This window comes from Bombina bombina, chromosome 5, assembly GCF_027579735.1.
Source record: "Bombina bombina isolate aBomBom1 chromosome 5, aBomBom1.pri, whole genome shotgun sequence".
NCBI lineage: Eukaryota > Metazoa > Chordata > Amphibia > Anura > Bombinatoridae > Bombina > Bombina bombina.
This window is the reverse complement of record NC_069503.1, coordinates 411050760-411064955: the sequence shown is the minus strand read 5'-3', so window position 1 is coordinate 411064955 and position 14196 is coordinate 411050760. Positions and strand designations below refer to the sequence as shown.

At 34.5% G+C, this 14196-nt stretch overlaps 1 protein-coding gene across 1 annotated transcript in view; it reads right to left on the bottom strand.

Annotated features, from left to right (window-relative positions):
* The window catches only part of RBMS3 (RNA binding motif single stranded interacting protein 3), a 1116133-nt gene extending 1103379 nt beyond the window's left edge, over nucleotides 1-12754 (bottom strand). Inside the window, exon 1 of the mRNA XM_053714248.1 lies at nucleotides 12234-12754. Coding sequence (XP_053570223.1) covers nucleotides 12234-12308 — 75 coding nt within the window. The 5' untranslated portion in view covers nucleotides 12309-12754. The remainder of the gene's footprint in view (nucleotides 1-12233) is intronic.
* Nucleotides 12755-14196: the final 1442 nt, after the last annotated feature.

Genomic DNA, 14196 nt, shown 5'->3' with positions numbered 1-14196 from the left:
TAGCTATTTAATGCAGTACAACATAATACAAAAACAGCTTTAAAATTACACTTATTTAAAATAAATAACATTTTATATGCCTTCAACTTCTTATCCACATAGATGATTAATAATACAAAAAATATTTATAAGGTCCATTAAAGATGATTGCCATAGCTAATTTACTCTTGCTAAAATGATGTTATAGTAATGCCATTAGATGATATGCTCTTCAGCTTCTAATTGGAAAAAAGTTGCTACATTCTAATATATGAAACCAACATTAAAATTGTTCAGTGAGCAATTGCCTCTATTCAAGATAAATATAACTACTTCACATATATTAAAGGGCCATGAAACCCAACATGTTACTTTCATGATTCAGATAGAGAATTCAGGTTCAACTTGCTTCGTTCACTTGTTATCCTTTGCTAAAACACATACCTAGATATGCTCAGGAGCAGCAATGCACTACTGGGAACTAGCTGCTGATTGATGGCTATACATATATGCTACTTGTCATTGGCTCACCCAATGTGTTCAGCTAGCTCCCAGTAGTACATTTATTCTAAAGGATACCAAGCAAATACAAATAATAATAATAATGACAATAATAAAAATAATAATTATTATTATTATTATTACTGTTATTATTATTAACATTATTATCAGTTATTTGTAGAGATACAACAGATTCTGCATTGCTATAACATAGGTATAATATACAAAGGTAGCATTTATAAGAACATAATGGTGTGGGGCCCTGCAAGGTGCATTGTTTTTTTTAAATATTTTATTTATTCAAAGGCATACAGTGAGAAGGAACAATTCAACATAATTTTGCATGCTATTGTAAAAGAAAACAAAGGAGAAACACAAAGTACAGCAGATTCAAAAGGCTTGCAACCAAGAGTACTCCATGTCTTATGAAGAAAGTCCTAAAAGTATATGAAAAAACTTTACTACATATAGCTATTACGAGATCTATTTATTCATAGTGTTCCTGTATGCCCACAATTTTCAAACTTTAATACCTGGAAAAAAAAGGGTCAAAGTGTCGGGGCCGGGGCAAAAGTGTAGGGGCCACATGAAACCTCCAATGACAATATAGATTGTGCTAGCTCCTAGGATATTTCGTCCTTGCTAAACTATTTTCGAAAACTGGATCCCCGGGGTGCCATTAACCAGTCGAACTGACCTATTTCATAGCCCAGTAACAAGCAGGCTCTACCCACTGTCAAAGGTAAGCCTCCACTCCCCCCGTATTTGTGCTTCCAGAATGTAGTCTGAATTCGTGAGAGGATATAGTGTTTACATTTGTTGTGTTTGGTTTAGAGTCTTGATATATGCTTCCCATTTCCTCATGAAGTGTTTGGTCCTGGTCTGAAGATCCCCCAAAGCATCTGCCTGTTCATTAACCATCTGCTGATGTAACTCTCTCTTAAGGTGAGCAAGGGTGGGGGGGTCGCCCCTCAACCAGTATTTGAAAATAAGTTTCCTAGCCTGCAGAATAACAGTATGAAAGAGTACCTTGACTGTTCGGGGCAGGTCTTGGAGGTCTAGGAAGACTATAACCTGGGGTGAGAGGGTTAGGTGAGAGTCATAGACAGTGTTTAGCCAATAAGCTAGCATACCCCAGAATCTATACAACCTGGGACAGGACCAGATCATATGTAATAGGTCTGCTTTTGGCACGGCACATTTTGGGCATTTGCCATCTGAGTTAGGATCCCAAACCTTATACAGTTTAGGTGTGATGTATACATGGTTAAGCAGTTTAATATGTGCCTCCCTGGTATCTTACGCTAGAGATGCTCTTCTGACCTTTTGTAAACTTTGATGAATTAGTGGGATTGAAACTTCCTTGTGCATTGTGTCTGACCACCTCTCACTGATTTGTTTTAACAAGGTATCATTGTCCCATCGTCCTAGTACTTTATAGGTTGGTGAAATGGAAGTAATACCCTGTTGGAAGGAGGTGGACAAAGAATAAATAGGGCTGTCTACCCCCAGCATCCTTCCCGCTGAAAACAATGAAGCTATGTAATGTTTAATTTAAAAGTATGCAAAGTGGTGTGTACGCGGAATATTATTGAGCAGTTGTAAGTTTGTGAAGGTGCATACCGTCTTTCCGTCAGCTTCCAGAAGCTTTGAGATGGAATCAATACCCCTGTCACCCCACTCCCTAATTGACTTTGATGTAAGACCGGAATAAAGCTAGGATTCCCTGTATTGGTAAAAATTTTGTGAATTCATGTTGAAGGTTTAACTTTTTACATATTTTCCTCTAGGCATAGAGTGGCTGTTGCATGAGGGGGTAGTGGGTCAGGAGTCTATCCGCCTTTGCTGCATTTAAATGGGGCAGAGCCCTAAGGGCCCATGGTTCAATGGCCTGTTTCTCCAGGCCTGGGATCATAAACTGTTCTCCCCCCGTGAGCCAATCCAGTACGTATTTTGCCTGAGCTGCCCAGGAGTAGTATTCAAGGTTCGCTACTGCCATTCCCCCCACCTCAACTGAGCTTGACATTTTTTGCTTTTTTAATCTGTGTTTTTTATTAGCCCATATAAAATGAAAGATCAGTGAGTTCCAGAACTGTAAATCCTTTTTGTGTAACACATAGGGGATCATTTGATGGAGGTATAGTATTTTGGGAAATAGAATCATTTTGATAAGACCTATTCTGCCTGAGAAGAAGGTAGCATTTATAACAACATAAGAGTGTGGGGCCCTGCAAGGTGCATTGTTATAAATCACCTTACATGAAGGTGATCTACAAAAGAACTGGGCTCAAATGCTTACATGCTAAGTAGGTTCAAGGAGATGACAATAGAGAAGAGGAAATAAGGTAAGAAAAGGTTGGCGAACATGGAATGTATCCCTGAATAGTAGAGTCTTAAAGGGGCGCATGAAACTTTGAAAACTATGGGAGAGTCTAATGGAGAAAGGCAGAGAGTTGCACTAGATAGGGGCCATTCTGGAAAACTTCTGCAGATGTGAATTTGAGGACGTGACAAGGGAGGAGGTGAGAAGGAGGTCATGAGCAGAGTGAAGGAGAATAAAGCAAATTTTATAATAGAAGAAATTGGAAAATTGTTTTAAATGGCACACTCTATCTGATTTCTGAAAGAAAAAATTTGAGTTTCATCAACCTTTAATGATAAAATGTCATGCTCTAATTCATTAAAACATGTCATTTTGGCCATTATATTGATACAATTGCAAGCTCTATTTCATGTAATTATAACACATTTTAATAAATTATTACTAATTGAAACAAATTATTCCTTTTTGTCTCATTATAATGGCCCTTTACATTGCTGGTCTTCAGATTTTTTGGTTGTACAATAGCCATTAAAATGGTTGCCGAAAAAGAAAACACCATCTGGCAGTTTACATAGCTGACAGATTTTCATTTTTCACTTTCCAGAGTAAAGCAGCAGAAGACCTTGGGGCCAATTTATCAATGTCTGGCAGACATGATACGCTGTAGGGGTACTCAGGGCCATTCGGCCCCCAAGACTTCAATAGAAAGTGAAGAACAATAATATGAGGCATAGTTTGCACTGAGTCCATTAATAGCTTTCAGCTTGTCATATGCTCTTGTTAATGGGCTCAAATTTTTAGCTAACTCTCCTGCACTAATATATATTAGAGTAATAAAGAATTAATAATTATAATGTTTAAAATTATAAAGGAAATATATTAACTAAGCATTGGAGTCTGATATAGATGTAAATAGTTTGTTCAATTATGTAAAAATATATTTGCATGCTTATTGCGGTTGAGTTGATCACAAGTGAAGGTGGAAAGTGCAAAACAATTATTTTATACATTGGGCCCCATGTATTAAATGGTGGAAGGACAAGCTCATCAACTTGAGATGTTGTCTGTCCGCCTTCGCTGCATATGGCAGTGGATATGCTCGTCCGCTGGCCCGTATGCATCATTATACACTCTGATGAGTGTGTAATGCCCGCCCCTTCACTCACGTGACCAATCGCACAAGAGAAGGGACTGTCAATCACAAGAGCAAACAAGCTCTCAGTGATTTCTCTTCACCCCCTCAGAGGTGGAGAAGAGTGTAAGAAGAGGCGGTCTAATCACCAATGCCTCTTACATTGCGAGAAGCAGTCTCGCATTGGTGCGAACCTGACCCGTAAGGGCTCCGGAGCAGCTTATGTTGCTTCATACATGAAGCCCCATGAGTTAGATATGCTAAGCTTTTTTATGAGGCCCTCATTTTTTTCTAAAAACTGCCAAGTTGCTGGATGTTAAATTAAAATATGGTTAAGATTACACTTAAAACATGATAACACTTTTGTGTACTTGTTAATCGGAAGAGGGAAGTATATAATCTAAGTGAAAATCAGAAACTGGTATCACTTTTACACTAGATGAGCGAATTAACAATTTGTGACTCACAGTTGACATCACCAATGTAAACTTTCCAAATATAGCAGTGGGTTATGCATAAACATTCTTAAAAAATGTTTAAATTATAAAAAGCTATGTAATTTCCCAAAAAGAAAGACTTGAACACTGAGGATATTGGGAATAGCAGCTTATTGGGCTATTTGTGCCACACATTGTATGTTGGTTCCAGTTCATCCAAAAGGAATGCATGTCCTGACTTCCTATTAATTTTTAATCACAACTAACCAGTATCCAATAACATTATGGAAACAAGGGGTCCTACTTTCTAATTACAGGTCGTATGCCCTTATCATTATTAGGTGATTACCTACCTAATGCAGAGCTCTCAGCCTAACCATATTTTTGCAGGATTGTCATGGGCTGAGACCTTTACCACAGCTCTCAAGATATTATTACTATTGGTTTCCAAAGGGCAAACTAGACTACCAACCCACTGATTTGCCACCCATCTCCTACTATACTTAATTGCCACCCAATTCCATGTCCAAAGCAACATGACTCTGCACCTGTTTTGTCATAACTCTGCTCCAAGATCTCCCTGACTGAGCCACCAGACTCCCATTCCAGATAGTCTCATGAAAATGTTGAAGGTAAACTAATGTGTTATTTTTTTTGTTTGTTTTTTATCTATTGAGAAAAAAGACACAATATTCACACAAATGAACAAGTGTTACATTTAAGAATGAAAGCTATTTTATTACTTTTTTAACTCTTTCAATTTTTTTCATTGTCATTTACAATATCTTATGATAGTTAATCACTTATGATCAAAATATATGCACAGCTATATACACAGCATGTATGAGACACCAAACATTGCCTCTCCGATAAACTGGTATTTATTGTACTTAGAGATACAGGCTCCATACAATACCATGAATAGTTTTTTTTGTAGGGGTAACAGCATATATAGTTAAAATTAATTCTTAGCCCTTATTCAAATTATAATTGTGTATTTTTCAGATTTATTTGATACTGCATGGTACAATATTTTATACTTACTAATTATCTGTATAAAATACTAAATCTTTTAATATTACAAAAATAAGTGTAGGAAAGCATAGGTATAGAATATTGAAATTTAGTGTTTTTATGCTAAATTGATGCTAAAAGTGGAACCATAGAGAAGTTTACTCACGGAAAGCTGACACGCAGCTGGAAAAAGTCTACAAAAGTTGGTTAGACTTGGATGTGTCACCTCAGTCTTGAATGGGCAGTAAAAATCTTTCCATAAATGAACATACTAGGTGAGCTTTAATTTAAAATTGTTTTCTCGAGGGCAATTAAAGGCAGTTATGTGACTGGGTTAGGCTTGTGAAGTCTGCTCAATGCATTTTCATTTCTCAGAACTTGAAATAAATTTGGAGCCAGATTACAAGTTGATTGCAAAATATTGATTGCACGAAAGCAATATTTGCACTCAACTAAGTAATGCCAGCGCACGCAAATGTGTGCTGGTATTACGATTGAGGTGCAATGACAACAGGCATATGTATGTAGCAACCAATCACCAGATTTATGATTATGTGTATGCTCTTTACCAAAGTATACCAAGAGGAAGAAGAAGTTAATTTGATATATAAGTAATTTGAAAAGTCTTGTAAAATTGCATGATCTGTCAGAATAATGAAAGTCTTTCATGTCCATTAAGGGCCAGATTACGAGTGGAGCAACACCTCAGACATGCTTACTTTAACCCCTTAAAACTGCGTTGTGCAGTTATATTTAAAATAAAAAGACCATAATTTTTAATAATAATAAAGAAAGCATATTCTTTATTTTGGGGCAATTGGGGAATATTTTTAAAATTAACCAGAGGTCTGTCCTCTGGTTAATTTTCAAAGCGCTAATTGCTAACGCAAGCTTGTGGAAGTAATAACCAGCCACTTGTAATGGCTGGTTATTTATAGCACACCCGTAAAAGGGCCATTTGCCATTTATGGGCGTGCAATAAATTAGTGCTCCATTTGTAATCTAGCTGTAAATAGAGTATACTGGGGATACCAATGTTAAAGGGATATTATAGCATGACATATTGTTTAATTTAATGTCCCTTTAAGGGACATACAAACTTTTTTTATACATTCACAGTATATATCAGCAATTAAACACTACATTGCAAAGTGTATGTATACAAAAATACAATAAAGGCTTCTTATATGTGGCCAATTACAGATAGATATAAATGAAATACTACACTAATCAGGCAACCACTGTGCATAATGCAGTGAGGTTAGGCTTTTAACATTTGAACTGTGCACATTCAGAGCTTACTATTGAAAGCACTGATAACTTGCAAGAAAATGGGGAATCATAGTGCAATGTTATTTTATTTCACAGAATAAAAGAAAATGTATGTTGCAATCATATTGTCCCTATAATCAGATCAATAGCTATTAAGGGTAATTTCTAAAATTCTTTCAGATTTTATTTATATATATATATATATATATATATATATAAATTTATTAAGTTGCAATGGCAGCTTCATAGCACCTTCAGCTTCAGGCTTGCACAAGTGAACCTTCAGCGAAGAGTCAAGTCTTAACCTATTACACCAACTGTTATGTGGCATATCGCAATCCCTCTGGACTTTTCCGACCGGTGAGATTGACGGCTCCTGCTCACGTGTGGGATTAGCTGTGTGCGATCAGAGGGTGGCATTGCACGCTAGCCAAAGTGTTCAATGATAAATGCGTATTGCTGCCCACTAGACACAATGCCGTGCTGACATGGGATGAAGATGTATGCCCCTATCTTTGTAAATCTGGGCCCTAAATTTGATATCTTTCTCCACCTTATTTGTAAATCTAGAGTGCAATTGTTCCCAAAATGCTAGTTTGTGTCCTATATGACATGTAAAAAAACTTCTGCAACTTCACATCTTTACCACACATTTAAAAAGGTAAATAATAGGCAGACAGACAGACAGACAGACAGACAGACAGACAGACAGACAGATAGATAGATAGATAGATAGATAGATAGATAGATAGATAGATGATAGATAGATAAATACAAAATACAACATAACGTGTACAGTTATTCTTAACTACACAACACAGTGTGTAAAAAGTGAGTTAATTAAATATATGCAAAAAAATACACACACATAGAAAAGACAAAAATCAGTCAGAACTTTCGAGTTCCTCTGTTCTTCTCAAAGCAGCAGTTTTCTATGGAACAACTGTATCATAATAGATCTCTTACACACGTGCTTTTAATATTACACAATTTAATTACATACAGCTGTGTCTAAAACACAAGTTAACAAACTAAATTTTTAGTACAGGTTTGGAATCAAGTTCTGGATAAATATCAACCATTCCTCCTAGTATAAATTTACTCCATTAAAGGCATTTTCAAAACAACACATTAAGAGGAATTCTGAACTTAAAAAAAATGTGTTGACTTCCTGGAAGCTTCAGAACTAGCTTGTTCGTGACTGAATGAGCTGTTCTTGCCAAAAGTTCTCATAAAGACGAAAAGTACTGTGTGAAATCATATCTGTTCAAAGCCAACTGTGTCCAGGCCACTTCCAGTATGACCTGAAATGAACCTGTGCATTTTCCTCTCTGACTCTTATCTGCCTTAAATACATGTATAGCTAAATTGTTCTTATCCTGATAATGCCACCAAGCCATTTGTTATGTGGAATCAGATCTAGTATTCTTCCTACAAAGATGGCTGGGAGATATTTTATACAAGTCTGTTTATCAATGTCATATTCAAACACATACGCAGAAGTCCAGAAAAATAATAATATGCTAAAAATAACACTTTTCTATATCTAATAAAACTGCCGGGTTCAAGATAAATGTATCATTTTTCTTTTCTTTTCTTTTTTCATTTTGACGTGTCAAAATAGATTAGCGAGACTAATTTCATCATAGCAGCATACATGTAAAGGTATTTTAATACTTAAAGGAATATTGTAAGCAAAATATCATACATATGAATGGACAGCAACTGAGTATGAGTGAATATATTTATTTTTATTGGCTCATAAGGATAACCAGAGATAGCCCTATAAAAATCTGAGATTTAAAAGTAGGTTTATATTACAGAGGAACATACATGTGATAAAATGAATGCATATTAAAATGCAAATTTTTAGATACCGCAACATCAAATGTCCTTTCAATATAAATGATCCAAATAATACATCATTATATTAAAAAATATATTTTCATTGATAAATTATTATTATTGCTTGTAATATTTTGTTGAATGTAATAATATTTTTGTCTTGGGAAGATAGAACTGAAATTTAAATAATTTTGCATAAGCATTTAACAAACAATTTGATGATTATATTGGAAGATGATCCAAGATTATTTCTATTTTATTTACTGTTAGATTGCACTTCTGTTTATTTTGCATGCTTTTATCACAATATTATTATATATTGGCACATACCCAGGCTGCAGATGGTTGGAAATGTGGCCTGGAATCAGTGTGTGTGCTTGATGAATTCCTTCTTACACCTGACTATTTACTTCACACCAGACACCAAACACAGCCTGAATGCTACTGACAAGAAAAACTATGTCAGCCACTTTGCATATTTTCGTAAAAAGGACAGATGGCCAAATGTGGGCAATGCAGTAACCCTGGTAAGCAAGAATGAAACTGGGAAATCTCTACATGGTCAGCATGAGTAGGAGACCAAAGTGGTATCTATCATTTTAAATGGTTGCAGACTTGTGTAGTACAAAAATTTGTTTTAAAAAAAAGTCCTATTATAAAGTACATTTTATGTCTGATCAATGACAGAGCAGAGTCTGCAAGTAATTGTGAATATGTGCAAGGGTTAACAAGCTGTCTGAATTTAGCTAAACTGATTATCCATACCGCTAATTAAAAGTATACTTATTTACGTGAATGCATATTATAAATATATATATATGCACACACATAGTTTTGTTTTTTCTTAACACAAATACAATGGGCAACTGAAAATCATTTTAGAAAAAAATTAATTAGTTTGCAAATATGCAACTATACATATCATTTGAATTAGTTATATTTTTCAATTATTTCAGTCTTTAGAATTATTAAGCCATTAGGATGTCATTCTAACCTATAGTGAGCAACAATCTAGTTTTGATAGCATTAATAAATCATACCACAATCACTTAAATAACAATTTTCATAAGTAGATATCTATCTTACATCAATATCATGGATATTTTTTGTATTTCAAGAAAAAGATTAAAATATTTTAGTTATGATCTGGCATATGTAGTTCACAATCAGTAGATGGAAAAAAATGTATATTAATTTATTTTGGGTAACAAAGAGAAACAGAGTGCAAGAACACTAATTAACACTAAGTTAACATTATTAATGTATATATGAACTTGAGTACTAGTCATGATATAAGTTCCCTTTGTCTACTATAATAAAATTGACTTGGTAAAAATATATAAATGTATATATCAATTTATAAATGAGTATGAATGAATGTTAGTTTTATTTTTAATCTCAATAAATAATGATATAGGTTTTAGTGTAATTTATGCTGGCAATAAAGTTATACAGTTAAACTGATTTTATTCAGACAAGACGGTGGATATTACTGTAACGTTTATGACTATGCCTTTCATGTAAATCTGATTCCTCAAGCAACAGTCCAACCTTTAGTGCAACTCCAGCCTTGCACAGCAATTGTTATACTGATAGATTGTGTAGACATAAAGGAGAATACAGTGAGACTTACACCTATAATATAGCTATATGTGCAGCAAAGGCCCCATTATCCCAAGCAATAGACACACATTAAGACTTTATGATCTATTTTTGTAATTATTTAAATATGTTATTACTATACACGATAAGGTCACCATGGAAACAAGACAGGATATAATACTGCATAGCCTCCGTGGCAATCATTAATAATTCAGGATGATCAACTACTGTATATCCCTTTAAAAAATAAGCATTGTAGAGTAAAAAAAAAAACTAGCCACAGCCTCGCTCTTTTAGCAAAGTGCTTTTATTTTTTATATTATTTTTTGTGGGCTGCTGAGCTATTTGCATTGATATTGTCAGTGAAGCAAAATTAGAGATATGGCTAAAAAAGATAAATGGTCTCTGAAATTAAATTAGCTTGTAAACTTAACTTTTTTTATTGTTTTCTTCAAATAACCAGAGTGGAATGTTAAAGCATTTTAATTTAGTTTAATTAATGGAGCATAAATCCATAACATTTGAACAGTCAGAATGATGGAAATTTGTAATTAATTAAGTATTTTGTCCAGATGTGTTAGTGAAAATTTACTTGTGAAAACACAAAATTGATTACCATCTAAAATTGTAATTATTTTTTTTGCTCAAATTTGTGGCAATTTCCTATTTCAATTTTAGGTACGCCATATAGTATGGCGATGACGGATTCCAAATGCCCCAGAAGCTGAAGGCATGCTTGACTGTAACAAGATCCAGATGATACTTGTCTGTAGTGTGGCTCATGGTAATTTCAAACACATTGAAAAATATATTTCTGATTCTATCTGTATAGAAATCATACAATCAGTCAGGTATTAGGAAATAATAGTTTTTGTGTATGTTAAGAATATAATTAAACGGCATATGTTTTATAAAAAATGGTGCCTTAAAAAATAATTAAAAATATATCTATGTGTTTGTAAAATAAATTTAAATTAGTGATTAAAATGTATATATGCAGATACATAACCACACACACACACACACACACACACACAGATATATATATATACATACATATACACACACAGAAGAAAAATAATGTGAACTACAACAATTATAATGAGAATGCCATAACTTACAACAATGTTTAATGCTTTTTAATTTGTGTAGAAAAAAATTGATTTACGAACACAACTTTAGGCTTTAACACACCTATATGTAATAATGCTTTTTGCATTGACCTTGACATTGGCAGACAAAAAAAGTGAAAGGTAATTTTTGGGGAACTCTAGTTATCCAGAGCTTCAGACTAAAAATTAAGTTTTTTTTTTTTAAAAGGACAGCTGTTTAAGCAAATTTCAGGATAGGCAGGAAAATTGGAGCATGTATATTAATTGTTAATTGTTATTTTATTGCCATCAACTGGTTATAGATTTTTGATAATGTACAGGCCCAATTTTTAGCCTTGACCTTTGACATTTAACTAGGGAACTACAAGTGAGAGATTACAAGGACTGGGCAGTATTTTATTCTTTGTCTTTTTATAAAGTACTGTGTCCTGCATCCACATGGTTCTACAGTTTTGTATTACCTTAACTACTGCAAGCAGTCAGCAAAAAAAAAAAAAAATCAAAAGCATCTCACAACAAGCAAACATTTTTTGACTCTCAGCATTCTACATTTTCTGCTTAAAGTTCAACATGACAGAATTCCCTTGCAGCTGGAAAATGCTTTGCTCTGCCCAGATTGTGCAGATCTCACTAAAGTGCCACTGAGACAGTATTTACATCCCAGAGTATGCATTTATAGTCCAAGTCAATCTGCATCCTATGTAAAAAGAACCATGCACTGCCGGCACATCCTAAAATAGAACATGTATATAATCCTCGTGACTGATAACAAAGGATTAAATGAAAACTATTTCTCCTATGGAAACAAAAAAAAGAAAGGTTTAGGGGGGAGGGAGACATATCCACATTGCTTGACCTTCCTGCTTCTTGTGACCCTGTTTTGACTATAAGCTGTGCCCTGCATGATACTGGATTGAATACAAAGCAAAAGACAGCAGTCACCTATCCATCATCCTTTGAGTGTCTAATCATATAATATGGCACTGACGGACGTATTGTGCTGTGCAGTCTCATACCTTGGTTTGAAGATAATGAGGATAGTAGTATGTGTACTGAGGGTACATTGGCTGCTGTTCCAAACGTTTGCCCATGAAGCTGGAATCTTTATATCTGATGCAGGAAACTCGGTGACAGGGTGTAGTGCCCCAGGCCTTTTCGTCTTCTGAAACCACTATTCCAGATAATACAGATGATTGATGTGATTTTGGGACTTCTTTATACCGTTCGTTAATTCCAAATTGACAAGGAAATCATCTATGCTTCAAAAAAAAACTAAAAAAAAATGTATACATATATCACCCACTCAGATAATTCTTGGATGTCTTTTTAAATACAATCCCCCTTTAAAAAAAAGAAAAATCAGCTTGTTTGTAGTAGATTCACAACAATCCAATCTCCCATGAATATAAAGTCCTGTTATAGGAATCAGAGAAACAGTACAGTGTAACTCAGTATTTCTGCAGACCGGTTTTCTTTCTCTTTCTTACTCTCAGTCTCTCACAATTTTCTCTCTCCTCCCACTACTAAGAAAAAAAAAAAAAAAAAAAAGGAAAAAAAAAAAGAAAGGAAGAAAGAAAGAAAGAAAAAAACCTTCCAGCCTAGTTGCTGCTGTGTACCTCACGGAGTGACATGGTGTTTGTGGGGCTTGTCTTGTCTTTCATTCAAACACCCCCTCCTTCCAGCCTGTGGGTGGAACAACAGTGAACCTCTCCCTCGAGAGGTAGAGACGCAGTCCAGAAGGCTGCAGTATTTCCTCCAAGAAGAAATAGCATGCCTCAGCTTTGCTGCAAGCAAAGTACAGATTCCTCTACTGGCTATCACAAAGCTAAAAACAGCTTTACTTCTCTCGTGTTTTACTGCTCTTCCACACACAGAAAGGCTTAGTAAAAACAGCCTTTTCTGTTAAGAGTAGAGGGAATTCCCACATAACACACTAATCTGAAATTCCCACACTATATTCTTAGTTTTATTTTTTTATTTTTTAATGTTCTTACAGTTTAACTAAACGTGCACATGAATTTGCAAAATGTGCGTAGAATTTAAGTAATTGTGCACATGCTTTTCCAATTTGCTATTCCATAAACACAAAACATTAAAAGGGATATCAAACCCCAATACATTGTGATTCAGATAAAGCATGCAATTTTTTAAAAAAAAAAAACACCTTTCCAATGTATTTCTATTATCAAATTTGCCATGGTATGCATTGATGAAGAAATACCTAGGTAGGCATCTGGAGCAAAACATGACAGGAAATAGTGCTGCCCTCTGGTGCTCGTGCAAATGGGTAACATTCTTGCAAAAATATGCTGCAATATAGTGTTCTAGACACGTGCATGCTACTGAGCTTACCTCCCTGCTTTTTAACAAAGAATACCAAGAGAAGAAAGAACATTTGATAATAGAAGTAAATTATAAATTATAAATTGTTTAAAATTGCATGATCTATCTGATAATGAAAGAAAAAATTTGGGTTAATGAATTTCCAAAATTTCCAAGCATCTAAAACCCACACACAAACAGTGTTTATGATTACAGCTCTATAGCCGAAACGCAGAGGACCTGTCATTCCTGACCCTGTTCCTGTTTTTTCGAATATTGTGCGATTTTTAATCCTTTGCAAATAAATTGGACGTTTTATTTTCTAATTCTGGCATCAGGATTTTTCTCTTTTTTACACACACACATACATATATTAATATATATACTGTACATAAATAAATAAATAAATATATATATATATATATCATAACTCCATCTCTACTCTCTGTAATGCTATTTTTGAATAAAAAAAATCCATAAACTCTATGATGGGATGTTGAACAAAAACACAACCTATCTTATTTAAATGAACAGCATTTATTCCCAAATACCTGAAACTGGTGCCACTTGTATTCACTTCTTTTTTTTTACAGCACTTATCTATGCAGGCAGAAAGAACTGATAAAGTTGTTCATAGCTGCTTTTATGTCAGAGCTA